This window comes from Thamnophis elegans, chromosome 3, assembly GCF_009769535.1.
Source record: "Thamnophis elegans isolate rThaEle1 chromosome 3, rThaEle1.pri, whole genome shotgun sequence".
NCBI lineage: Eukaryota > Metazoa > Chordata > Lepidosauria > Squamata > Colubridae > Thamnophis > Thamnophis elegans.
Window position 1 is genome coordinate 110,935,803 of NC_045543.1, and position 27,044 is coordinate 110,962,846.

The 27,044-nt window shown below is 35.1% G+C and overlaps 1 protein-coding gene across 1 annotated transcript in view; it reads right to left on the reverse strand.

The window, feature by feature from the left end:
- Positions 1–681: 681 nt before the first annotated feature.
- Positions 682–27,044, reverse strand: part of VCAN (versican) — a 101,472-nt gene continuing 75,109 nt past the window's right edge. The window contains exons 11-15 of the mRNA XM_032213868.1: positions 22,920–23,078; positions 21,293–21,375; positions 4,783–4,927; positions 2,340–2,522; positions 682–1,958 (exon numbers count right to left, since the gene is read on the reverse strand). Of these exons, the coding sequence (XP_032069759.1) occupies positions 1,828–1,958; positions 2,340–2,522; positions 4,783–4,927; positions 21,293–21,375; positions 22,920–23,078 (701 nt within the window). The 3' untranslated portion in view covers positions 682–1,827. The remainder of the gene's footprint in view (positions 1,959–2,339; positions 2,523–4,782; positions 4,928–21,292; positions 21,376–22,919; positions 23,079–27,044) is intronic.

Here is a 27,044-nt window from a genome sequence, read left to right on the forward strand (position 1 = left end):
TCAATATCCAAAGATGAAAATTGTGATGTACTCATTTTAATCCAATATCAGGATACTACCATAAGACTACTCTGTTTCGTAGACTGATAGTTCAGATTTCCTCCACAATTTAATCAATTTATTTTTTGCTGATCATACAATAGGGAATTCCTCAACTGTGTCATTATGTGGATTCATTATAGCAGTAATTCAGCTAAATAATATTATAATATTATATAGGAATTATACCATATGTGAAAGACGCCAAACCAGAATTTAACTCTTATAAATGTATACTACTTGAGCTTGCATTAAAAGGAAATATTTCCTACATAAAACTAATGTATAAAGTTGATCCAAGTCCAATTCTTGAATACATATGGAATCTACTCATAACCTTTATGACCACTTTGGAAGCTGTAAAGGCAAACTAGATGAGTAAATGTGCAGCCTTATATGGAATAGATTTAACAATAAATATCATCCCAGATTTTAAAATTATCCTCTTCTATAGCTAATTGCTCTAATAGATTGTGTGAGGTTGAGTACTGAAGAAAAGGTAATTCCTGTCTTCCACATTTGAAGAAAAACATACAATATATTTATGGGCATATAACATATTTTTCAGAGGCAAAGATCACGATTATCACATAACTATCATTCATATTACCATAAATAAATGATCCGATTTATTAGATTTTATTTTCCCTTTAAGCAGAAAAACATTTGAAACCAACTCTTGCTCTTCCTAATGCATTAGTGGAGTTTGACAGCTGTCAGGATAGAAAGAACATCCAATAAATTATATCTGTATGGCTTACTTCATTTATTTATGTACGCTTCACAGCTGCAGCATTCATACACAAACATTCATTACTTTATAAAAAGATTAAAAATGGTTATAGATATTTTATATACAAACTTATTTACTTTTTTAAATTTTATTTTACAAAAAAGTAGGTCTATATATCTCCATCTTAAAATGCAGAGAGCTGTAAAATAGACCCATGATTAGTGTTGGAAAAGTTGATATTTTTTTTAAATGGCCCTGGTTTAAAATTAAAGTATTAGCCTTTATTACTATTACTTATTAGCCTTTATTACTATTATTATTGTTATTAATCCTACAGCCCTTCCTTGTCAAATTTTTAAAAGAGTCCTCAAGTCCTTCGTGATCAGTGCCAAGGCTAGAAAGGACAAAAGTCAAGTTCCATATTGGAGTCACTTCTTCCAAGTTGCTCTTAATTTCATATTCCTTGTGAAAGCTTTTCATTCCATAAATTCTACCGTTCTTCATTAGAAAATAGCTGTTTCTTGACCAAAACTACTTTCACAGTTCATCTTCAGCTTGTAATAGCCGCGTCTCCCATGTTTACAAAATGATTGCTGATAACAGTTTGAAATTATTTCCAGTCTAGTAAAGTACCTCCAAGACAAGCAACATAAATGATTAAAGATCTCTGAAGCCAAATGGTCATAAATAAGCCTGAACTTAGTTTGACATCTTATTGTATATACAGTTTTTTTTTAAAATACAACACACTTAAACACTATTAAATCATCTTATTTACATTATCATTGGTGCTAAAATGGAAGAGTTTAATTACTACAGGGACTGGGGTAAAGAATCAAATAATCCCTCACCAACGATATATAGAAATTAACATACTAGATAGGCTGGAAATTGTTCCCTTTTCAGTATTTTCATTTGTAGCCATCATTGATATGTGTTGTATGTACTCAGGTCCATATGTATTCCAAAATGCTGGGTAATCCTTTATTTTTTTAAGGCACCATAAATTAGGGCATTCTGGCATGGCAAATGTCCCACTTTTACCAGAAGTGGGTTCAACGCCTTGAATCTTGCCATGTCCTGATCCAACGATGAAAATGTTTTGATGAATTAAATGAGTTTACCTTTCCTGGTGAATAATTTTTATAATAGTATTTTTTAGAATAAGTCCTTTGGAATGAAGATGCTGAAAATAAAAGAAAAAAAGAAGGAAAGCTTTACAACTGCGCTAACAGAAATATAAGCAGGATGAATGAATGCAATGTATAATATATATAGTATAATCAGATTCAGACATTGGCTAGTGTGCTATAGTCTCTTCCATAGTAATCATTTTTCCCATTCTCCAGGTAAGCATCAAATCATTCATTCAATTCATAGAACAAAGAGATTCACTCAAAGAGATTTACTTTTATTCAAAGTAAATTCAGTGGTCAGAGTAATAACTGAAGATACTTTATGGGAAAGAAAAGTTGTTTTAATTTTATCTTGTAGAAGTTTTCATCAGGATGGCAAATATCTAATTTAAGAATAAGTAATCGTATTTTCCTCCACATAATCTACTCACGATTCATGCAGGTAATTTTAGGTAAATCCCATCGACCATTTCCTTGACATCTGATTATTGGAACATGTCGCTGGATGAAGCCATCTTTACAATGATATCTGATCAATGAGTTAATTTCATAACGGGGCTTCATCTTTCCAAAGGTATTTGCATTTTCTACCACCGGTGGCTGGCCGCAAGCAACTGAAAGTACAAATTAATTTTTTTATAAAATGTAATTTTTTATGTATCAGTCAGTCTCAACACAAGACCATCTACTCATCCATCCATGGATTTTTAGACCATATATTCTAAAAATCACACAAACACACAATTCTATAAAACTTAAACCAATCAAAATAGAAAACACAGGAAAATATATTATCAGATTTAAGAGGATTTTTTGAACAATTCCTGTATATATTATTTGAAAATAATATATTATTATTTTGAAAAGGTTTTTGTCCATTTTTCTAGTAGAAAACTACAAGTTTCTAAAAAGCTGAACTGCATCATATTATTTGAAAAGGTTTTTGTCCATTTTTCTAGTAGAAAACTACAAGTTTCTAAAAAGCTGAACTGCATCATATTACATACTTGGATATAGCACTTCCTTCAGAGGTGGTATTCAGCAGGTTCTGACCAATTCTGGAGAACTGGTAACGGAAATGTTGAGTAGTTTGGAAAACTGGTAAATAACACTTCTGACTGGCCCCGCCCTCATCTATTCTCTGTCTCCTGAGTCCCAGCTGATCAGAAGGATGGGGATTTTGCTGTAACCTTCCCCTGGAGTGGGGAGGGAATCAAAATTTTACAGTATCCTTCCCCTGCTGTGCCCACCATGCCATGCCCAGCAAGCCATGCCCAACAAGCCATGCCATGCCCACCAAACCACACCCATAGAACTGGTAGAAAAAAAATATGAATCCCACCACTGTCTTCCTTGTGCTATAAAAATGTTTGTTTGCCACATTATACAAATGACTAATCAGCCATAAAACTCTATGCTCCACTATGACATGAAGGTTCCACTATTAGTCCAATGTTACCATTAATTCATGAATAAAACAACATTGTACTTATTGGTGGTAATATAGGATCTAAGTGGCCAGAATATATGAATATTGTAATGATTCCAAGTTTTGTTTGGGTGCCTAAAATAATTTGCTCAATGTGTATCTCATAGCCTTATTTCAAACTTCACATATCATTTCAATTCATATTCCTTCAAGTTGTAAAAATAATGTTAGAGTTTTTGATATTTCTTTATGTTGTAAGCACACTAAATAATTTGGTGTCATTAACAAACCCAGCTATCACTTTGTCAGCTTTAAATGAGTTATAAAGACATAGCATTCATTGATCAGACTTGAATTCCTCTTACATAAATCAGTTGCAACATGGACCATCCCTTTCTATTTTCTGTAATTTAAGCAACAAGAGTCATAAGATGTTCCCATGATTACTATGGCACAGATTGGTAAATAACTTTGTTAAAACCTTTTGAAATTTCAATGCTAACAAAAACTTGCCGTATTTTTTGGAGTATAAGATGCACTGGAGTATAAGACACACCAAGATTTTGAAGAGACATTTAAAAAAAAAAAAAGTAGTAGGTAGATAGAGGGATAGAGAGGGAGAGAGAAATACAGTAGGTAGGTAGGGGTAGGGAGAGAGAGAGAGAGAGAGAGAGAGAGAGAGAGGGAGGGAGGGAGGGAGGGAGGGAGGGGTAGGTAGATAGAGCGATAGAGAAAAAGAGAAAGAGAAAGAGAGAGAAATACAGGAGGGAGGGAGGGAGAGAGAATTTTTCGCGAAAACGGGCCTGTTTTTTGTCAAAAAAATTATATGCATAGCCTTATGGAAGCTTATAGAGTGCTGCTGGGGGGCAAAATTGAGCAAAAAACGGCCTGTAAGGCTCTGCATGGCCATTTTGGTGAAGGGGTGGGGCTTCGGGAGGCAAAAAATGCTGTATTCAATATATAAGACGCACCCAGATTTTCAGCCTCTTTTTCTTTTTGAAGAAAAAAGGTACTCCAAAAAATACGGAACACGTTCACATGCTTACTCAACTCTAAGAATTTGAAAAGTCTTGGTTTTATAGTACCCAGGCTGATTCTTTAGATCTTCTTTAGATCTTTTTATGTTTAATCATGATTTTCAGTAATTTAATTAGAATGAAAATTTACCTAGCTATTCGTTTCTTTGTTCCTTCTTAGATACGTTCTAATCTTCTGGTACAGAAACCAACTACATTCCTTTCTTTAATACAAGAAAGTATCTTAATATTTAAATTATTTAAGAGCTTCTAAGTGTATAATATCTTATATTCGTTTTTTTCACTGCTCTAGTTCAACTTGTAATGAGTTTCCCACTTTTCAAAGCACCAAATGTTGCACGCACAAGTTTAAGTTTTAAGAGTATCAGTACAATGTTTACTGCATAAGTCTAAATTGGACTTATTTACCTGTTCCTTTCTTGCATGTGTAAGTGAGGTGATAATTACATGGTACATCATTCCATTGACCATTTTCATGCCAAATTATAACAACACAATCTTCTCCAGAAGAAAAGAAACTATCTGGCTGTTTTGGTCTCCAGTTTTCATATTGCTGCAGAAGACAAAAGACAATCAGAATGTGAAACCTGCCAAAGTTGTATTTGAATAAAATAAACTGAGCACAAGATGTCAAATTGCAAATGTTGTCATCAGAAAAAAAAAATCAGAATATTTTGGTGCACTACAGATATAAAGTGTACCATTTAAAAATGCACCTAATAGGAAAGGCTGAAAATCATTTTTAACCACAGCAGGAGAATGCAAACCTTTCTATTCCTATGAAATCAAAATTGTGTTAGCATCATCTGTTCTATAAAATAATACTACACTTACTATGAAGTATATTTAGATTCCCTTGGAGGTTCCTCTCAAAACAAATCTGCTTCGGATGTCTACAACAATGTTATTTTGTTTATAATATTAAAATATTGAATTTAGTCCTACCCTTCTCTGCCCACAAAAAAGTTTGTCATCCTGGTTCGGTGCATATTTCCTGAAAATGTCCTTGACTTATTCTAAAGGTTATCAAGAGTCTTTCCAAATGGCACAGTCAGAACCACAGTAAAGATAGTCCTTGATTTACAACCACAACAGTGGCCAAAATTTATGTTGCTAAGCAAGACATTTGTTAAGAAAAAATTGTCCCATTTACAACTTGCCACACTTGTTAAGTAAAGTTAAGTAATTAAGTTAGTAACATAGTTGTTAAATGAATCTGACTTCCCCATTGACTTCACTTGTCAGAAGATCACAACAGGTTAGTAGAACCCAGGACTTTGCAACCGTTATAAATATGAGTCAATTGCCAAGCATCTGAATTATGCTCACATGACCATGGGGATACTGCAATGGTCATAAGTGTGAAAAATGGTCATATGTCACTTCTTTTCAGTCCCATTGCAACTTTGAATGGTCACTAAATGAACTGTTATTAGTCAAGGACTATGGACTATGTTAGAGGGACGCAGTGGCTCAGTGGCTAAGACCCTGAGCTTGTTGATCAGAAAGGTTGGCAGTTCAGTGGTTCAAATCCCTAGCACTGTGTAACGGAGTGAGCTCCCATTACTTCCCCCAGCTTCTGACAACCTAGCATTTCGAAAGCATGTAAAAATGCAAGTAGAAAAATAGGAACCAAAGGTAACAGTGTTCCGTAAGCCTTTGGCATTTAGTCATTCTGGCCACATGAGCAGGGAGACGTCTTCAGACAATACTGGCTCTTCGACTTTGAAATGGAGATGAGCACTGCCCCCTGGAGTCAGGAATGACTAGCACATAAGTGTGAGGGAAATCTTTACTTTTACCTATCTGTATATTATTTTTGCCTTGATTCTTCTTTTTAAAAAATGATAAGGAAAGGGAATAAAGAAAAGGAATGCTTCAAGAAATCAATTTCACTGTCCTTTGGGATGTTATTTCTTTTTCTTTACTACTAGAAATTAATGGAGATAAAAAAATAAATTTTACGGAAATAACCATGTCTACAAATGCTATGCACTTACCAACCAATCCATCCCATAAATGGGTAAAAGACAAGTGATTTATTTTCTTTTTCATTTCAGCACTTGGAGTTGTTCCCTATGCGCACTTGTAAAAAGGTTCAAATTGTTTTGTTTTAATCTTTATAAAGTAATCCAAACACAGTATTTTAAGTACATTTTTAATAATGTTAATGAACTAAATGTGTTATTTACTTACTGGAACCATTAAATATCTTTATGTACTTTATTTGTATTTTATATTTTATGTATATAAAGTAGATATTTTTAACTTTTCCCCAAAACTAAATTTGCTTATCAATTATAACCTTTTGATTATTTAAGTAAGTTTATTGCAACATTCTAATTTGGGACACATTAAGTCTCTTGCCAGTGCCAGTGCCAGTGCCAGGTAATAAAACATGTTTTTGTCAGAAAAAGATGAAGTGGTTTTCTCCAAGACTTGATCAAACCACAGCAACTGTCAATTGATTTGGAAAGTCTGGTTTACAGTTGCATCTGTTTCCTACCTATGTGGTTCTTTGAGTACATAGCATTTAATGACACATTATTTCATATTGCCAATTGTTCAACATTTAGTTCTAGTTGCTTCTTTTAAATGAAACATACCCATTTAATTTTCAGGTTCATTGTTTGCCTGGCATTCTCTATATTTTAGAGCCTCAACCTTAGTTTTGGCTGAAGAGAGCTAAATAATTGTTTCCCTCAGAGTATTTTAGAATAAGAGTTGGAAAGGACTTTGGGATCTTTTACTTCTGCCAATGCTCGAAATACCCTATTCTATTCCAGACAAATAATTGCCCAATTTCTTTTTGAAATCTCTCTTTGATAATCATCCATCCAAGATTATCTGTTTGATAATCTTCCAAGGTGTTTTTTTTAGAGCCATAAAAACTATATCAGATTAATGTCTCACCAACATTATATCTCTAAGAGTGCTCAGTCTTCTGTGTCATAGGAATTTTGATCTCAAGGAGAGCTTTGGACAATTATAAGAACATACTGTCACAAAACTTGGCATTTTGTGTCAGTCAGTAGGGGCATTTGCATCATTTTTCATTTTTTTCTGCTTTATAAATATATTATCAATAACAATTTAGTGGCATGAGTAATTATACTCATTACTTCACAAGCTACCCTCACTTTCTACCAGCATCCAAGTTCAATTCAGGATGCTGAGGAAAATATCAACTTGAGTTTGGCTAGAGTAGACGAAGGGTCCAACTGCTCTTGTCTACTGTTTTGTCTAAGTTTCCCTGACTGCCAATTCCATATTTTCAGAATGCAGCATTTTGTAATTTACTACCAATAGGAACAATACCAGCATATGTTGGTGCACAAATTGCTTTCATTGTGAAACTGCATTGACTGTATTTATGAAGTGGCTTTTGTACAAAAGCCAGAAATACTGTAGCATTTAAGTTCTAGGCAAGTCTTGGAAATTTTGCAGTATTGCTACAAAACAACAAGCATAATGAAATTGGCAAATTTTTGCAAACAAAAAAAGTTTTCATACTGGACACCAACACTATGCACATTTGCTTTGGCATTATAATTCTCACACTGTTTTTACCAATGCCAGACTCACTTAATACAGATCCTTTAACTGCTTTCTTAACTCTTCATAAAAATCAATTTTTTATTACCTTATTTGGGCATAGTAGCTTCAGGAACATTTATTTCAGCTTTAATTAGAGCATGGTGTAACACAAATTCATTCAACATTTTAACATATGAGCCAAGTCTTTGTGAGACAACTAGATTTTGTTTTCTTTTTCTAAGTAAAAATGAAAACCAAATTTGGTGGCAAATGCCGATTTGTTGAGGAAACTGAGCATACCCAGGTGGGAAGATTGTAAGCAATAGTAACAATCCATATGTACAGCTCATGTGGAAACACAACCTTTAAATTTTCCCACTGTCTGAGAAATAGAGCACACAAATTAATGTGAAGAAAATCAAGAAAGGTGAATGAAAAGATATCACCACTTAAAACTCCAGAGTTGTAATCTTGCTCCAGGACAAATCTGGATTTGATTAAAGGGGAAAAAATACAAGTGCAATATAAAGCTTATAGAGTAGTCCTCAGTGTTAAAAGACAACTTGCATTTCATTAGGGTGGTTCCATAAGAAGCAAAAATCCTATATTCATACCTCTGTTCTTAAGTCTTTCTGAAGTCATAGATATCATGACAAGAGTTGGCAAAGTAGAATAAGAGTTTCCACAAACTGTTCAAAAGAAAGTAATAATCTGCCCCACAATCTGTTAAGTAATTACTTCATTCAAATAGTCAAAGTATCTATAGATACATGGAACTTCAAATCAGCTATATTTGGATTCAGAGCTTCTGAACCCTGACATACTTATCCCTATCATTGATATTTTTCTTTTCTCACTACATTGTAGTTGTTGTTAGTTGTGAAATTGTATCCGACCCATTGCGACTGCATGGACAATGTTCTCTACCAGAACCCGGAGTCCATCTGAGCTCACACCTTCAGTGACTCCATCCAGCCACCTCATTCTCTGTCATCCCCTTCTTCTTTCGCTTTCAATCTTTCTCAGAATCAAGCTCTTCTCCAGTGAGTCCTTTGTTCTCATTAGGTGACCAAAGTATTTGAATCACATCTTCAGGATCTGACCTTCTAAAGAGCAGTCAGGGTTGATCTCCTCTAGGACTGACCAGTTTGATCATCTTGCAGTCCAAGGGACTCGCAGGAGTCTTCTCCAGCACCATAGTTCAAAGGCCTCAATTATTTGGTGCTTAGCCTTTCTAATGGTCCCAATTTCATAACCATACATTGCAACTTGAAAACCATAGCCTTGACTATACACACTTTTGTTGGCAGGGGGATGTCTCTGCTTTTTAGTATGCTGTCTAGATTTGCCATAGTTTTCCTCCCCAGGAGCAAGTGTTTTTTTAATTTCTTGGCTGTAGTCCCCATTTGTGGTGATCCTGAAGCCCAAGAAAATCTGTCACTACCTCATATTTCTTCCCCATCTGTTTGCCAGGAATTGAGAGGGCCAGATGCCATGATCTTAGTTTTCTTAACATTGAGCATTGCATGGCAACAGCCCCAATTAAATGACAAAAGATATAGGCCACAGAAGCCTAAAGGCTGGAGAAGGGATGGGCATTCTTTCAGAAGACAATATAAATAATTTCCTTTCCATCTTTCAAATACAGGAAAATATGCTCCACAAAGAACAAATAATAAACTGAAAGTGGAAATGTTCAGTGTTAATTATATTTTCCCAGATTACTCCTTTTCAACAGTGTGCATGTTTCTTTCCCCATTTCATCAACCCCAAATGATAAATTATGCTGAGAAACCTTGACTAGTTTAAGATACTTGATAAATTATATGCTTTAGCAGAGTTAATTATATGACTGCATTCCTATTTTTATCCATTTGCATTCAGTTGACACACATTTCATGCCTGCCTTCTTAACAGCTTAGTGATTTGATAATTAATAAGTAATCCTCATACTTCTTTAAACTTTGAATATTGCTCAAGTCACAATTGGTATCTAAACAATTATCTGCTGGGTAAATTAAAACTAAGCAATTGTTAAATAGAGTTTATTTGTAACAAGTTTAAAACATGGCACCAGAAACCTTAATTATATGGTGCCACTAACTAGTGTTTCCTTTTCCATAATCCTCTCTATATCCTGAAAAACTTCTTCCATTCTATAACAGAAAATTGTCTGGAGCTGGTTATCTAAACAGTGTATTTCCTATGCTAATCAATGTGCTCTATAATTTAGTAACAATTTCTTTCCATGACCATATTCCATCTATTAGACAAGTGACCTGCTGGGATTATCACAAACAAATTCAATCAAGAATCCAAGATCTTTCTTAAGTTTGTTCTCTTGTTGAAAGAATTCATTTGCATGCATATTTTCAAAAATGAATAGTTGTTTCAATATCAAACTGCATATGTTACAGTGATGCTTGAATCCTTAGCAGCTGAATTTGCTAATAAAACTGCAAAATTCAATACATCCTGCTGTATTGCTGCATAATGCACAAAGGCATGATACTGAAACAGTTTTTTTTTTTTCAAGCAATTACTTCAAAAATGTTCAAGCTCAGGAATTTTGTAATACAAACTCTGCAAGGGTTCTAGTTAGGTGTTATTAACTCAATATCAGATCCAGAAAAGCATGTCCATTTAAATCTAGTGCTTTATTTTTATTTCACTTTTAAATTTCCCATTAGCTACATATTCCTGCCGTAGTCAAGAAGATCATTAAAGCTACCTGTGTATGGACGTTTACAAAAATTGCCTGGACATCTTTGGGAACAAGTTTCTCTGAACCTAAATCTCTATTACCATTCATCTTTTTCTCTTTCCACTCTACAATCTTCCTTGCAGCACTCTATAGCATGGGTAGCATTGAAGCATCCTAGGTTTCTTCTCTGATATACTCATTTTAGTCAATATACGAAGCTGATTGCAGAAATACAGATTTGCAAAACAGAACTGAGTCAGAGCGTATTCAGACTAAACACATAATGCTTGTCCAGAAAACTATGCAGTAGCTTTTTCTTTTTCTTGGGCTTGTGTGGCTGCTGTCAACAGCTGAAGCACAATCTCAGAGAAAAAAACATCTTTATTTGATTAGTTGCTGACGAACAGAAGAATCTTTAAACACCCTCCAATACCTTTCTGAGAAATTTGATTGAAAATATAATATGCAAGAAGTGGTCTGGATACTATGCTGGTGGGGCATGTAGGCTGTCCAGAAATTACTTACAAGACTGGAATACAATGTGTCTATGTTATTCCTTGAAATAACAAGTCCTCCCTACCAAATTTCACTGGGTTGACAGATTCAATTTTGGAAATATAAAGGTCCTAGCCTACTGAGAGACCGCCTCCTGCCAATTACCTCCCAAAGACTGATTAGATCGCACAGACTAGGCCTCCTCCGGATTCCATCTGCCAGCCAATGTCGGCTGGCCACTCCCCGGGGGAGGGCCTTCTCTGTTGCAGCTCCGGCCCTCTGGAACAATCTCCCCGTTGAGATCCAGACATTTACTACCCTTCCGGCCTTCCGTAAAGCAACTAAGACCTGGCTGTTCTGGCAGGCCTGGGGCTGTTGAATTATCCAGCCCCACTTTAAGTTATGAATGTTGCTGTAATTTTAAATTGTTGTATTATTTTTTATATTCCCCCTCCCTTTTTATTGTAAGCCGCCCTGAGTCTTTCGAGAGTGGGCGGCATACAAAACTAATAAATAATAATAATAAAATAATAATAATAATAAACATCCCCAACAGAAGCTATATGCATGCCCTTGTACACCCCAAATCCTATATTACCCTTTCCAACTGTATTTTTGTATATAACATACATGTTGGCCTTCTCTTCTCTTGGAACAATATGTTTTTTTTTCATCTTTAAATACTTTTGCACTATTTAGGGTACCCATTATCCCATTTCTATTTTATTCTTTTTTCTCTTCAATGACTGTCCTTCTAAATATATATGCTATATATACTTGAAGGGTCAAACGACACACTGCACGGCAGCCAATCCAGGTTTACACCAAAAATATTACAGCTTGCTTGAGTCTCTAATGGAAAATCGACTTCTCTGAAACTAGAGCCATTACTTTTAGGTAAGTGCATATTGTATACATCTTCAACCTTTTGAGAGCAGCTGACTATAGTAACAGGAAGAGGCATTATGTAAAAAGATTAAGCAGACTTATTGTGCATCTGAAAATCAGTTTGAAAACTAAAGAATTCCCTTCAATCCAATGAATATTTAATCAGGACCACTAAAATTAGCCAGTAGATGGTGCTGTCTAATCATTACTCTTGTAGGCTAATCAATGTCCTTAATTAAATGGTTAAAACTTCATTATACTAGAAATATACCATTCCTTTGCTGCTCAATAAAAGTCAACAGAAATTAACTCTATGATTAACTTTGTGCCTTAGGTGAATGTTTTCATCTTAATGGTATATTTTGCTGCATTTGCTGATAGTCAATAAGTAAACAAAAGATTTGGCCAGCGAATTGTACACGTTTTAACAATTTTTTATTTCTTCGACTAATGGTTCGATCAAAATATTTAGAATGTAGTCTTAGAATTCTCATTTCCATTATTTCCAACCTTATAAGTATGAAGAACAAATGGACACTTCATTTCTCTGTATAATATACACACCCATACAAATTTTTTGGCAACTATACAAAATATGGTTGCCAGTCTCTGCTGTATTTTTCTTCATTTATATTCCAGATGCCAGCAAGTTGCAGAAGCAGTTTATGCTATTTGAGACTCCTAACAAGAATACCAAAAGTAATTTGCAAAATAGAACAAGGTATATCCAAACATGAAAAATCAAGCCCATAAAATTAATTAAAAGGAACACCATTAAAACGTTACATGATATATTTTTTAAAAAGAGAATAGTAAATAGAATATTTTGATTGTCAAAATACAACCAAGGTAGTGTTAAGCTAACACACTCACTGCCTCCTGTACCTCAAAAATTATAAGACCCCCTGAAAATATGGCCAAGCACTTATTTCGGGGGTCAAAAGAAAATAAGACCCTGTCTTATTTTCAGGGAAACATGGTAATCAATTCAAATATAAAATACACAGGAAAAGAGAATTGATATGTACTTTTGCATAGCATGGCTTGATTTGGCAAACAATTTAAAATATGAAATAATGAAAAATGTAATTGTTATGTTTCGGGCAAAATGTGTCTATGCTACCATTATTAATTAAGAGGCATACAGTAACACTTTCTATGATTTCTGAATTAAGTTCAATCCAGTATCACATGGAATACAGTATACAAATCAAGGAAAATGTATAAAAACATGGATCAAAATGGCACGCTCAGAATCTTGATGGATTTGAAGTATTAATTTATTAATCTATTCTTTATTGTCCAAGCAAACACATTAAATTCACAATTAATGTACATTTTATATCACTTTTAGGCAACAAAATATCCCAATTTAGGGATTATGGAACTATAGCTATAGGATTTTAGATTTTGTTTTCTAAAACTAAGCCCAAACCATGTTCCATAGAAGGGAAAAATACTGATTTCCTTTATGGTATTATGGGGGATTACAACTGTATAATGCTACAATCTCCAAATTTAATCCCTTGCATTAACATGCATTTCAGTCCCCACTATAAAACTACATTGTACTTTTAAAATCAATACTAGTCAATATCTAGATATGCCTTCCAAAAGTCTGCAGCCAGCATAACAATTGTGGAGAATTCTGAGAGTTACTGTAAGAACACAGGTTGGGAAATATTGTTTTACGCAAATCACTGGATCCCGCACATTGCTTTCTCCTTGCTTCTTCCTCATTTTTAGCACTGTTGCAGAAAACAAAGCTCAGGGAACCAGCAGATAAAATGCACGTTTCTTGATTCTCATTCCTAAAGCTCATTATTCTACCCCACTTCTATTTTTTTTCTCATTGGTGCCAGATAAAGATTGGACCTTGTTGGAATTCTTTTTATTCTTGCTGTCCTGCCTTGAGATTCCTTTGAGATTAAGATGGGAAGCCTGAAAACATTGGATCATCTAAAAGACAGAAATCCTGGCCTCTCCTACCAAATCATTCTAAAGAGTAAATAAATATCAACATTGCATCATTTCAAATTGTTAAGGTATTATATTACAATTTTATGAGTTACATATTTGAAAAATATTGGTCATACATAATAAAACTCATAAATGAATCTGTTTTCTATGGAGGATAATATTGAGATGGTTGTCAAAACAACAGATGCAATATGAGAATTTCATTTAAAAGGTTGGTTTTAAAAAACCCTGCTGTTTAAAAACAATAAAATAAAAGATTCCTGATACGCGGGATCCTTGCTTAATAGCCACACATTCAGAAATTCTTGAAAGTCATGATGGTGCTGAATAAAAGGTCCTAACTATGGTTCCTTGTATTTGCACCAAAGAGTCCCTGCACCCAAATGATCAAATCCAGGTGCTTGGAAAGGAGCTTGCAATCATGATATTGCAGCATCCCATTAGTGATCTGCATTTGCGACCTTCACTGCCAGGATCCAAAGCAAAGTCAATGGAGAAGACAGCAGGAGGTAGCAAATGGCAACCATCCTTGATTCTATCCCTCTGTTTATGTAGTCTAGAACTGTGTTGGCTTTTTTGGCAGCTGCTGCACACTGCTGGCTCATATTTAAATGGTTGTCCACTAGGACTCCAAGATCCCTCTCACAGTTACTGCTCAAGCAGTAACTGTGAGAGGGATCTTGGAGTCCTAGTGGACAATCATTTAAATATGAGTCAGCAGTGTGCAGCAGCTGCCAAAAAAGCCAACACAGTTCTAGACTACATAAACAGAGGGATGAAATCAAGATCACATGAAGTGTTAATACCACTTTATAATGCCTTGGTAAGGCCACACTTGGAATACTCATTCAGTTTTGGTCGCCATGATGTAGAAAAGATGTGGAGACTCTAGAAAGAATGCAGAGAAGAAGAACAAAGATGATTAGGCGACTGGAGACTAAAACATATGAAGGAACTGGATATGTCTGGTTTAATAGAAAGAAGGACTAGGGGAGACATGATAGCAGTGTTCCAATATCTCAGGGGTTGCCACAAAGAAGAGGGAGTCAAACTATTCTCCAAGGCACCTGAGGGTAGAACAAGAAGCAATGAGTGGAAACTAATCAAGGGGAAAAGTAACTTAGAAGTAAGGAGAAATTTCCTGACAGTTAGAACCATTAATCAGTTGAATAGCTTGCCCCCAGAAGTTATAAATGCTCCAACACTGGAAGTCTTTAAGAAGATGTTGGATAGCCATTTGTCTGAAACGGTATAGGGTTTTCTGCCTAGGCAGGGAGTTGGACTAGAAGACCTCCAAGGTCCCTTCCAACTCTGCTATTGTATTGTATTACTTAATGACAGCATAGGATTTAACGACAACAAGAAGTGATAGAACTTATATTGCTAAGGGTTACAGTCATATGATAGCACGCTTTGCGATTGCATTGCTTAGCAATAGAAATTCCAGTCCCAACAACAGGAGTTTGTTTAATGACCATTCAAAATTATAAAAAAGTAACTTATGAAAAAAGTAACTTATGACCATTTTTAACACGTGTGACTGTTGCAGCATCTGCAGGATCACATGATTTACATTTGGATGCTTGGCAACTACCTCATATTTATGACGGTTGCAGTGCCTCAGGGTCACATGATCCCATTTTGCAACTTTCTGACAAGCAAAGTCCATGGGGAAGCCAGTTCACTTAACAACCGTGTTATTAACAACAGTGGTGGTGATTCACTTAACACTGTGGCAAGGAAAGTCGTAAAATGGAACAAAACTCAATACATTTCTCATTTAGCAACATACATTTTGGACTCAATTGAGGTCATAAGTCGAGGACTACTTGTACCCACATAAATGTATTTTAAAAATATATACCCTCAAAATTGCTCATTTTCAGAATTTCTTCTAATTGCTATTGCAGGTTTTTTTTTAAATAATGATCTCCTGGCCAAATCTACATTTAATCTATCTTGTAGATAAGAGCCTACTTTGTCTCGCTAAGCAAAAAATACAAACCAAAGCCTATTCGGCAGGCCTTTGTACTAATCTGAGGCAGAATATGATTTTTGATATTAAGTAATATATTTTAAGTAAGTAGAGCAATAGGCTTTTTCCCTCTTTAGAGGAAACCAAATGTATTATTTTAAATACCTCTATATTTTGAAGACCAAACTTTCTGTTCAATTTTCAAAATCCCTTTATTACAGGATTCCAAGGATTTCTGGCACAACAGGCCTTTTGTGTGCAGTCTGTCCACAGTACTCTCAAGCTTGTTTGTTTGTTTTATTTAATTCTCATGGGCAACTTTCCTCTACAGCAAGTTTAGAGGATTTTCTCAACTCCTCCTTTATGCTCTCTCTAAAAGGAACCCAGGCACTGATTTGCCAAAAGAAAGAAAGAAAGAAAGAAAGAAAGAAAGAAAGAAAGAAAGAAAGAAGGAAGGAAGGAAGGAAGGAAGGAAGGAAGGAAGGAAGGAAGGAAGGTAGGTCTTAAAAAATAATTTTGGCTTTCACATTGCCTTTTTCCCCTGACACACTTGAGTCCCATGTTACAAACATGTGAAATGTGTCTACACTGAAGAGGAAGCCAAATGAACAGAGGTCTCTGGACAGCTTTAAGGTGGAACTCGCCTGTTTAAAATTTGCTAGCAGACCAGAAGTGAGACACAATCTGGCTGCAGAAGCCGCCCTGTTCATTTAATAAAGCCCCAATCTTGTGTAATGGGAATGAGCTCACCACCATACAAAGTACTAATTATCAGCGGTATTTTCCAGAGGATGTGAATAACTCCCCCTTGTGAGAAAGAGGCCCAAGGCACCACTCTGGGTCAGTCTGCTTAATCCAAAACACGAATGGCTCCTTAGACTGCCATGCTTGTTTGCAAAGGTCTTGAATAGTGAAACAAGTTCAGTAGGAAATGAGTCGAAAACAATACCTGTGGTAGGGGGGAAGGTTCCCCTCTTTATACATAGTTATGCTTTGATGGTATCAAACTTGGCAGTCAGGAATCCTATTGCATTATTTGAAATTCAGTTTCTCAACAAAGTTTTTGAATACATTCTAAGGATGTCTAAAGGGTTGCATTATTCATGGCATACATATATCATTTTGCTTTCTATGAAGCCTGAGCCACAGGAAACCAACTTCAGGAAAACTATAGGAAAAATCATACTTTAGGCTGCCTTTAATCATCACTTACCTACCCCGCCCTCACCCTTGTATGTTCATGTAGAGGTGGAATTTTCCGGGTTTTGGCATGAATCCAAGTTTCTCCAGCTTTGAAGCATAGTTTTTTTTTTTCCTATTGCTTCTAATGAAGCAATAAGAAATTCAACAAAAAAAAAGGTAGCAGCTCATTAGGTTGCTTGTAAATCTGAAGAGATTTTATGTATTTAGATGTTATAGAAACTCATAACAGCATTTCTAATAGCCTATTTTTGAATTAGAATTTAGGCTACATCCATAATCTCGGATAAGCCATCTGAAATATCAATATTTTCTTCTCACTGTCTTGAATCCTAAGATTTCTATTGAACCTAATTTCAGTTTTCAGGAAAGATTTTGTTGTTAAAATCAAATATGGTTGTTTAAATTAAACAGTAAACAAAGAGACAAAAAAAGGTAGCTTCCCAAATTGAGAATTTAAATATAACAAGCTGGCTTGAGTTAAAATCAAAATCAGTTTGGATGTTTCTTTTATTCAGAAGCATGACTTGATTTTATTTTAAATCATTTCCTCTGAATATAAGAGACTCCCCTTCACAACATTACAGACCTCAAGAGGATCAGTCAAGTGGATTCATACGTGTTTTCTTTATCTAGATAAATTTGCCTGACCTGCCCTTTGGGTGTCTTACTCAATCTAAAAAAATATTGAGGCATTATTGTGCAGATAAATATAAATAATCTTGTTTCGCTTACAAAAAATCAGTGTGATGGCTTGTGGTTAGCTCTGGAATGACCTAACTTTTTTTTTAACCTCCAAAGCTTTGCTTGCCAAGAGCTCTTATTGCACTTGCTGGGACTATTTTTGGTGCAGCATATTAAAAATGCATTGCAGACTGTTATTTTTATTTTAATTCTGCTATCTTTACAGCAACTGAATAATACCCCTGAGAAAACGTAACCAGTACATTCCAAAAATGAAGAGTTAGATTCTTAAATGTTATCTAACACATTGTTTTATGGGCCATTACTTTGAACATACTCTAGTCCTATATGCACTAAAGCATTTCAGATTGAACTTAATTGTGAGAGAAATGAATGCTGTGTTAGACAACCCTACTTTGGAGCATTCCAATGTGTCAGAGTTGCAACCTCTAGAATTCTTTGCAACTCAAAGAGTCACCGGCAATTATCAGCAGTTTATTTAAGTAAAAGAATTATAATGATTTTTTATACAAACATATGCTGTTCAACATTTTACATTTTATTTAATTAAAATTTAATGACACTAGATATTATTTCTAGAAGCAAATTATAAGATGAGGGGCTCTTCCAATCAGTTAATTACTGTTAGGCTAGAATTTCCTAATTGTAAATATTCTTGGTTTTTCCATTTAACTTCCCTTTTTAAATAGGAATAAAAGCTTTAACCCAGGTTGAGAATTCCTGACTTCTAAAGGTATTAATGACCATAATGCCATTCAGAAACCCTTAGTAATACTGTAGTTTTTGTAATAAAAAAGAAAAGAAAATGGCTTCTAATTACATCAGAAAAAAATAATGAACTGAGCCTTCCGTGCTTATTGTTTAACTTGCTATTGTAATTTTCTAAGATCAAATTAACCTTTTCTGACTAACAGATAGAACAAGATCTATAAAGATCAACCACTTTTACTCTGTAAAGCTAAAAAGGAAAGGTGATTCTGGATGTAAACCTAATACATCAATGTTTTTCAGTAATTAATTAAGATCTAGCAATAGTAGCAATAGTTCATTTTGACTCATGCATATGGATATAAAGGATTTTCAAAAGACTGGAAAGAACTATTTACCATGTAAAACTATTGAAAAATCAGTAGAAATGAAAATAGAAAGAAATTATTTAAAAAGCATGAAAAGGGGGGATGGAAATCAATCAGAAAAATGTTAGTTGGCAGATAGCCATATCCTTTTGACAAAATGTTTTTTCTTCTTCATCTCAAGCTTAAATCAAAATTTAACACCCGAGATTTGCTACAAGTTTGAGCTAACATTTCATTTCCTGGAGTCTGGAAGTTATTGTCATGTGGTTCTTGGCTGCCTAACTCTGGGATTTATCACATGTTTAACACCGTCTAGTCTAAAGACTAAATGATCTTCTGAATAAAATACTAAAGTGCGAAAACGTACAGTATATTTGACCACGAAGGGGTGGGGAACAGCATGGGTGGAAAACAAGGTTAATTGAGTCCACAAGAATAGCGATAGAAGGATGGAAGCCTATACTGGTTAGTAACAAATTCCCCTCTGCCACACTCCAAAAGAAACTGTGTCTGAGACATAATAAAGCATATTAGTTCCGGTCATAAAATATCCCAACAAATGAGAGAGTAAGCCAGGCTTGCCTTTTTCATTTTCCACAGTCATCTACAACAAGTAGCAGCTTTTCAAAAAATATGAATAAAAGAACTTGCTCCCACAAAAAAAAGCCAACACAAGTCAGCCCAAACTAAAATACATTACTCTTAGATTAATCCAGTGTTTCTCAAACTTGGCAACTTTAAGATGTGTGGATTTCAACTAGCTGGGGAATTCTGGGAGCTGAAATCTACACATCTTAAACCTGTGTAAATCAATCAAACCATATTTTCTTAGTAACGTCTTTCTAAGGCTGCCATGTGTGATATGGAGCAGGGAGCCATTCTTATATGCCTGAAACACAAGAACCAGATGTTTCCTTTGATTCTTAATGATAGAAGGGCAAATACCAAGCACAGTCTTGCAACAATACACACTCAGCTCCTATAAAGCATCTGTTTTATGTATGAAAGGGCGTATCCTAAATGGGATAAAAATGAGGCTATATATTAAAATGAAAAGGACTGCTGAATGCATTGAAGTCTTGTTTTCTTTACTTTTATATTTTGTTTTATGTTCTGTAAAGCAAAGTAATGTTTTATTTCAAAGTCTCTGTATTTAAGGTAGTGGTGCAGCTTCATTTATTCAGTTCAAACTATGTATGCCATATTCCACCTGAGCTGAACTAGAATATGTACAATACAGCTGTGCTTGGATTACACAATGAATTCCTCCTTCTAGAATTGTGAGGGCGAAAGTATGGCACACGTGCCAGAGGTGGCACACAGAGCCTTTACTGCTGGCACGCTCACCATTGCCCCAGGTCACATCTCCATGGTGTTTCTTTTGTAAGCTTTTGTTTCCCTGCAAACGACGAAACAGAAGCTGACGAAATAAAAAGATATTAACTCTTGCCTCGTTGCCAGTATTGGGATGCCCCTTCTCCCACTGGCCAGCTGGTGTTCATGAGCACACACATGTCCATGCATATGTGCATGCGCCTTTCAGTTTCGGCATGCATATGTGCACAGTTTGGGCACTCAGTGTCTAAAAGGTTCACCATCATTGCCCTAGAACTACAGGCAGACAATATTTATTCAATGCAGTTTAAGTAGAAGACACCATCACTGGATTTCTTCAGGACTGTCTACTGCTTCATCTTGCCCTGGAAAGCAACTCTTTATAAAAGCCCAGAATGCTGCAAAATAGCACACATCTAGAACTTGATTTCATTGAAATTGGAATGGATTGTGATATCTTGAATTCATTTACAGAAGACAAGACTGAAGTAAGTGACTGAATGATTTTTAAAAAAAAAAGTGAATGGAAGACATCAATGAAACCATTTTAAATATTTTTAAAGAGTTCAAAGAAAGAGCTGTTATAATTATTCTTATTTGACATTATCATGTAAGTCAAAAGTGTCCCTCGGGGCTACAGCATCAAGTTTTGGTTGGTCGGACTAGAGACTAGCAAGGTAAAAGAATGTGAAAAAGAGATGGATTTAAGCAGACAGTTTTACATGTTCTTACCATTTAATTTAACACAGGAATTCTATTCCTAGGAAGGGAGAGCAAACTCCATTTAAATCAAGAGAACTTGCACAGTTTAAGAGAAATAAGTTCAGCTAGAATTTAAAGAAGCAAAAAATTTGAAATAACAGAATGAGGAAGGTTTTGCACAAACTCCTCAAACCCAAAATGATCTATGTACTATTATTTGACATCATCAATTATAGTAAGATGAAACAATAATGTTTTATCAGACTCCTACTATAGCCAGCAGTATCAATCATACAACATTTGCCAGAAGTCATCTCTTACCAGCATATTGCCATCAGTCCAGCGGAAGTCATTCTCGAACATCTTATCATTTAGGCCAATCCACTGATAGTCATGTCCTATGCCTACAGTGAAATTATATATTTTAGTAACTTTTTACCATTAAAGAGAATTTTCTAAAAATCAAAAAGAAATGACATCAGCCTCCTCATGAAATCTGTGAAACTTATTTCTATTGTTTCTTGTAGAAGAGTTTATTCTTTCTTCTAAGAGCTATGAATATTTATAAAAGATATTCTTACTAACAATACTTTAACTGATCTATTTTTTCTTGTTGAGTGCTCTGAATGGCAATACTGTTTAAGAAGCAATACGCCTCCTTGAAATGGAAGGTGGTAACAATTACTTGAAAAAAGGTTTGCTTTGGAAATTTGTTATATTTAAATCTGCATCTTCAGCTGATACCCAGATGCATTAGTATTTTCAACCTTGCTTTATACATCTTTCCATATATGCATGATAAAAATTCCTTCTATAAATAGAGCATCCACTAGCACAAATAAAACACATGGATATCTAGGTTGATTTGCATATTCAGTATTCATCAAAAAAGCCTTCATGATGCTCCTAGTTTTACAGGTAGTCCTCAACTTACAACAATTAATATAATTGTAATTTGAAGTTACAATTGCATTGACAAAAAGTGACTTATGATCGGTCCTGAATGCAGCTACCCCATGGTCCAGTGATCAGAATCCAGGTGCTTGATAACCTGCATGTATCCTAAGGTTAGGTGATTGCCAATTGTGATCTTTCCACCTGGCTTCTGACAAATAAAGTCACTAGGGGAAACCTAACAACTACATAATTTGCTTAAAAGCCATAGGATTCACTTAACAGTGCAATGATTCGCTTAACAAAGATGTCCTAAAATTGGATATGACTCACTTAATGACCACCTTGCCTTAGCAATAGAAATTCTTGTACCATGGACTACCTATATTTCCTAATTAATTTCAATTTCTGTTCTTTTCAATCATGTATTTTTCTTGCTAACATCAAGCACTTTCTAGATATGCCAAATGGCTTGGCAGAAAACCAGCAATTCATTGCTTCTCAAAAGAGAAGTCAAACTTGATACTGAGAACAAATACAGCTTTTCTTTTAAGGAAATATTTAGATTGAATATCATACCTAAACATTAACCCAGCTAATGAACAGTATTTATATCCTTTAGGTTTTCAAGCAGGATTACAACTGTGATAAATGCTAGCTATTTGGAATAGGATATAAATAAGTTATTTGCTTCTTTGCCCTCTGAGCGTCAGTATTTTTAAGTGTCTGATGATAAAACAGTCTAACAGTCTAAGTGGCAAGATCAAAATAAATGTTTCATAATGAATTGTGTCACTTTAATTGATTACTATTCTTTTTCCCCATGAACTAAATTATTCAGTATTTAGAGTATTATTCAGAGTAAAGAATATTCTCTCCAATACCAGCAAATATTAAAACTTCAGCTATTACAGAGCTGGAAATGAACAGAATAGATTAGTAATGAATGATAAAATGAATATCTCAGGAATGATAATGAAAATGTATAGTGTCCTATGAGTTATTTATTTTACAATAATTTACTCCCAGTTGCACTCCAACAGAAAGCACCTACGGTTTACAAACAGTTGTTCTTCTTGAGACAAGATACTGGTTAGATGGGCGCCCTGCAGGCGGCACTCTCTCTCAGCTGCATCCCACGTCCTGCGATGGGCAAAGTATTTGTAGCATTGCCCTTGAAACTTGTGCCATCCATAATCACAGGTCTCAGTGTCTGCAACGAACAAACATAAAAATGTTCACTGAACATGCATAGTCAATGACCAGAATTGCCCACTAACCATGTAAAATTGAAATAAATCAAACAGAAATATCCAATGACATGTTTCATCTCAAGAAATATGAAAACGAATAGTAGCACATACTAATTTTGTACGGCATGTGTGTCATTTATGTGTTTTATTTAACATCAGCATGTACTATTTGATGCCTGGTTTTCAGCAATACATAACACGATGGAAAGAAAGAGCATTCTGGAAAAGAAACTTTGTACATTGTAGGAGATCATTGTGGTCTGGCAAATCATCTTACCATCTAGAATAGCCTTCCTCAACCTGACGGCCTCCAGATGTATTTCAACAATGGCAATTGAAATTCAATATATATCTGCAGCTCACCAAGTTGAGGAAAACTGGCCTAGAAACTTCAAGTGATATAAACAAAAGCTTGTGGAGAACAAGATGTTTTTAGACAAGTAACTGCTATTTCTGGAGCCAAAACTGTAAGGTCTCATTTTAGAAGCAGAAAGTTTTCCAGATGGAACAGGAAATTGATTGCCTTTTTAACAGAGGTTGCTGTTGCAATGAAACCTGTAAAAAAAGCAGAATTTATTTATAGCTTTTTTCCCTTTATATCTTCCAAGTGTGTATCTCCCAATCCCCTGTACTATAACTTTTTACACAGGTGCAATTTTATTTTGTGTATTATTGTTTGGTAGAATCTAATCCAGCAAAATTTAAAAATAGGATCATGCAGTCTTTTAAATTTTCATTGGTGGGCAAGAATGGAAATAAAACTGCAAACCGGAAAATATTCCACACTTACATTGTAAAGTGCTACTTTAATTCCAATTAAATATATTTTTCCATTAAGCATCCTGAATTATTCTGTCTTAAACTCAGAGGTTGGAATTAAACTCTCTGAATCTAATCTAGCATTAAGGCATCTATCATAGTAGATAGATACCAGATTAATACCAGCAATGACCATAGAATGACATATTTTGTGAGAACATTAATATTTCATGTGGGAATACCTAACTGACCATAAACAGTTAAATGGTGTTGACTTTGGTTAGTATTTGGATAGGAGGCTACCAGGTATTATAAGGACTACAAACCAGCCTGAAAAGTTGAAAACCATCACAGGGAAAAACATTGGCAAAAGTTCTTCTGATCTTCCCTCTCTCTTTGCCATAGCAATAGCACTTAGACTAATATACCACTTCACAGTGCTCTACAGCCCTCTCTAAGCGGTTTACAGAGTCAGCATATTGTCTCCAATAATCTGGGTCTTCATTTTACCCACCTCAGAAGGATGGAAGTTTGAGTCAACCTTGAGTCTGGTGAGATTCGATCTGCCAAACTGCTGGCAGCCGGTGATCAGCAGAAGTAGCCTGCAGTATTACACTCTAACCACTGCGCCACAATGGCACCACCATAGGCAAGCAAACAAACATGAATCTATCTATGAATTCACTGGGAGTTGAGCTTGACTTTGTGGAGGTGGGTTTCACTTCAGGCATTTAGAATTAAGAGGTGCCGTATATGAATTCAAGTTCTTCTTTATATATTTATGATGTTTTTTTAATATTTCACTAAACCTAGAATTTATTCCAATGCAGAGGTTCATTCTTAATTTTGGAAGTTGAGTACAGTATATAAACATCTTTACACAGACAGCATATTTTATATCTGCAGCATGATTAAATGGGTTTGAGAACCGGTCTGCAGTTGAATGGCAGACAGAATTGTTGTTCTAACACAGCTATTAGGGAAATGAATCAGCTGTAACCATTGCAGCATTTCTTCAACAAAACTTTACTAGCAACCAAAAACCATAGCAATGTTTATTTCAATAACTATCAATATCAGAGTTTAGATGTAGAATAAGAAAACATGACTTATTAAGAACATGAATAATCTCAATTTTCCAAGCTGATGTCTCTGAGATAAAATATGTTAGCATATCTATGCTGCAAGATCTTCTAGATCTTTTAAGAATCAGCAGGGCTATCCCCCCAACTTTCAAAACTAAACCTACAGGCAGAGACAGTACTTGCAAATATTTCAAAAGGTAACTCTTTAGACAAAAAGCATCAGAAAAAAATGAAATGAAATAGATTATGCTTAGCTACACTGTAAGATTCAATAAACATTATAATCTACAGTAAGTCAAATTTTCTTAGACTGCCAGGAAAAAGTGACACATACAGACAAAATCAAACTACAGAAGCAAAGTGAAAGAATGAAAAGAGAGAGAAGAGACAGAGAGATTCTAAATTAAACTACATTTTCTGCTCTGGTTTAAAAAAATCTTGAATAACTATACAGGGCAGACTGCTTTTCTTCAGAGTATGAAGTTACTTTTTCCAAAAACTACTATCTAGAGTCAAGCCCATACATTCAAGCAGCAAAGAAGTAATCCTTGTAAACCAGATTATATGTGCCTTCATTTCTTGTACTATTGGAAAACTTAGTGACATTGTTACTCTTGCCTTGATTTCTTGTTAGTTTGCACATGTTACAACAATTATACACAATGGAAGCAACATACAGAATAAACACACTTATTAAAGTGTCTACCATCCCTTTATTGGTAATATCTTTCTCTTTTTATGCCTTTGAAGAATATACTAGGGGGGGGGAATCATAACACAAATTCAATCTCTTGACATAACACTCTTAAAATTTTCCAAGCACAAATAATAAATCTACTATTGGTGTTCCAAAATCTCTCCTTGATACAGAACTCAGTGCCTGCTAAAAAGCTGGAGCTCCCACAATGCATTACAGCTGTCTTTCTCTGTGGAGCTTACTACACAAAAGGCCATAGTAATACTAACACTTTTAAATTAAAGGTATTTAAGCAAAGCTATTATAGACACCACTGTACTGCCAGCATTGGGGTAATGTCATTTTTAGAATTAGCTGCTGAAGAAAAAGGAGAAAATGTTGGTGTGTATTCAGTGGTGGGATTCAAATAACAACCGGTTCTCTGTTCTAATTTCTTTCAACAACCAGTTCACCAAATTGCTCAGAAGATTAACAACCGGTTCTCCCAAGTGGTGCGAACTGACTGAATCCCACCATTGGGTGTATTATAGCCTGCCTGGAAGTTTCTATGGTCCCCAGGCTGATCACTATGGGATCACAAGTGTGAGCAACAACTCTGGATAGGCATCTCATCTCACTGAATAATACTCTCAGAATGTTTTTAAGAGAAATACACCTGTTATTTTCAGTGAGGTGATTTAACATGTGTCAACAGCATCAGTTACAAATGTCATTCTGACACAAGGGATCTACTCACATTCTGACATGTGGCACTATTGGAAGCATTTAATGCTAATGTCTTATACTGACTGGAGATAATGGAAAATGTGACACAATTCACATTAAAAAGGCATATTGGATCAAAGTAATATAAGCATCAGCAAATATATTAAAGATATCCATTACATAGCCACTGACACTGAGGAGTAACTAAAGACTTGAAAGATGAATTGGGATTGACTTGGACAGACAGCAAAAATTGCCAAATAGTATTACAAATTGGAACACAAACCACCACCACCAACTACTAATCATGAAGTTTACTGTCCCGAATCTACTCTGCCAATACAATAATAATTCCTTTTACTAACTTAAATATGGATTTGGTCGGCTTCTATACCATGCTACCATCTACTTGTAAAATTTGATACTTTGCATATCTGGCAACCATGTGTGGAATCCAATTCTCAGAATTCCCAGTCAGATGATGTCCACAAATCTTAAAGGTACCAAGTTTGAGAAACATTGTTCTAAGTCAGTGGTTCCCAAACTTGGCAACTTTAAGACTTGTGGACTTCAACTCCCAGAATTCCCCAGCCAGAATTCTGGGAGTTGAAGTCCACAAGTCTTAAAGTTGCCAAGTTTGGGAACCACTGTTCTAAGTGATAAAGGCTAAATACAAAATT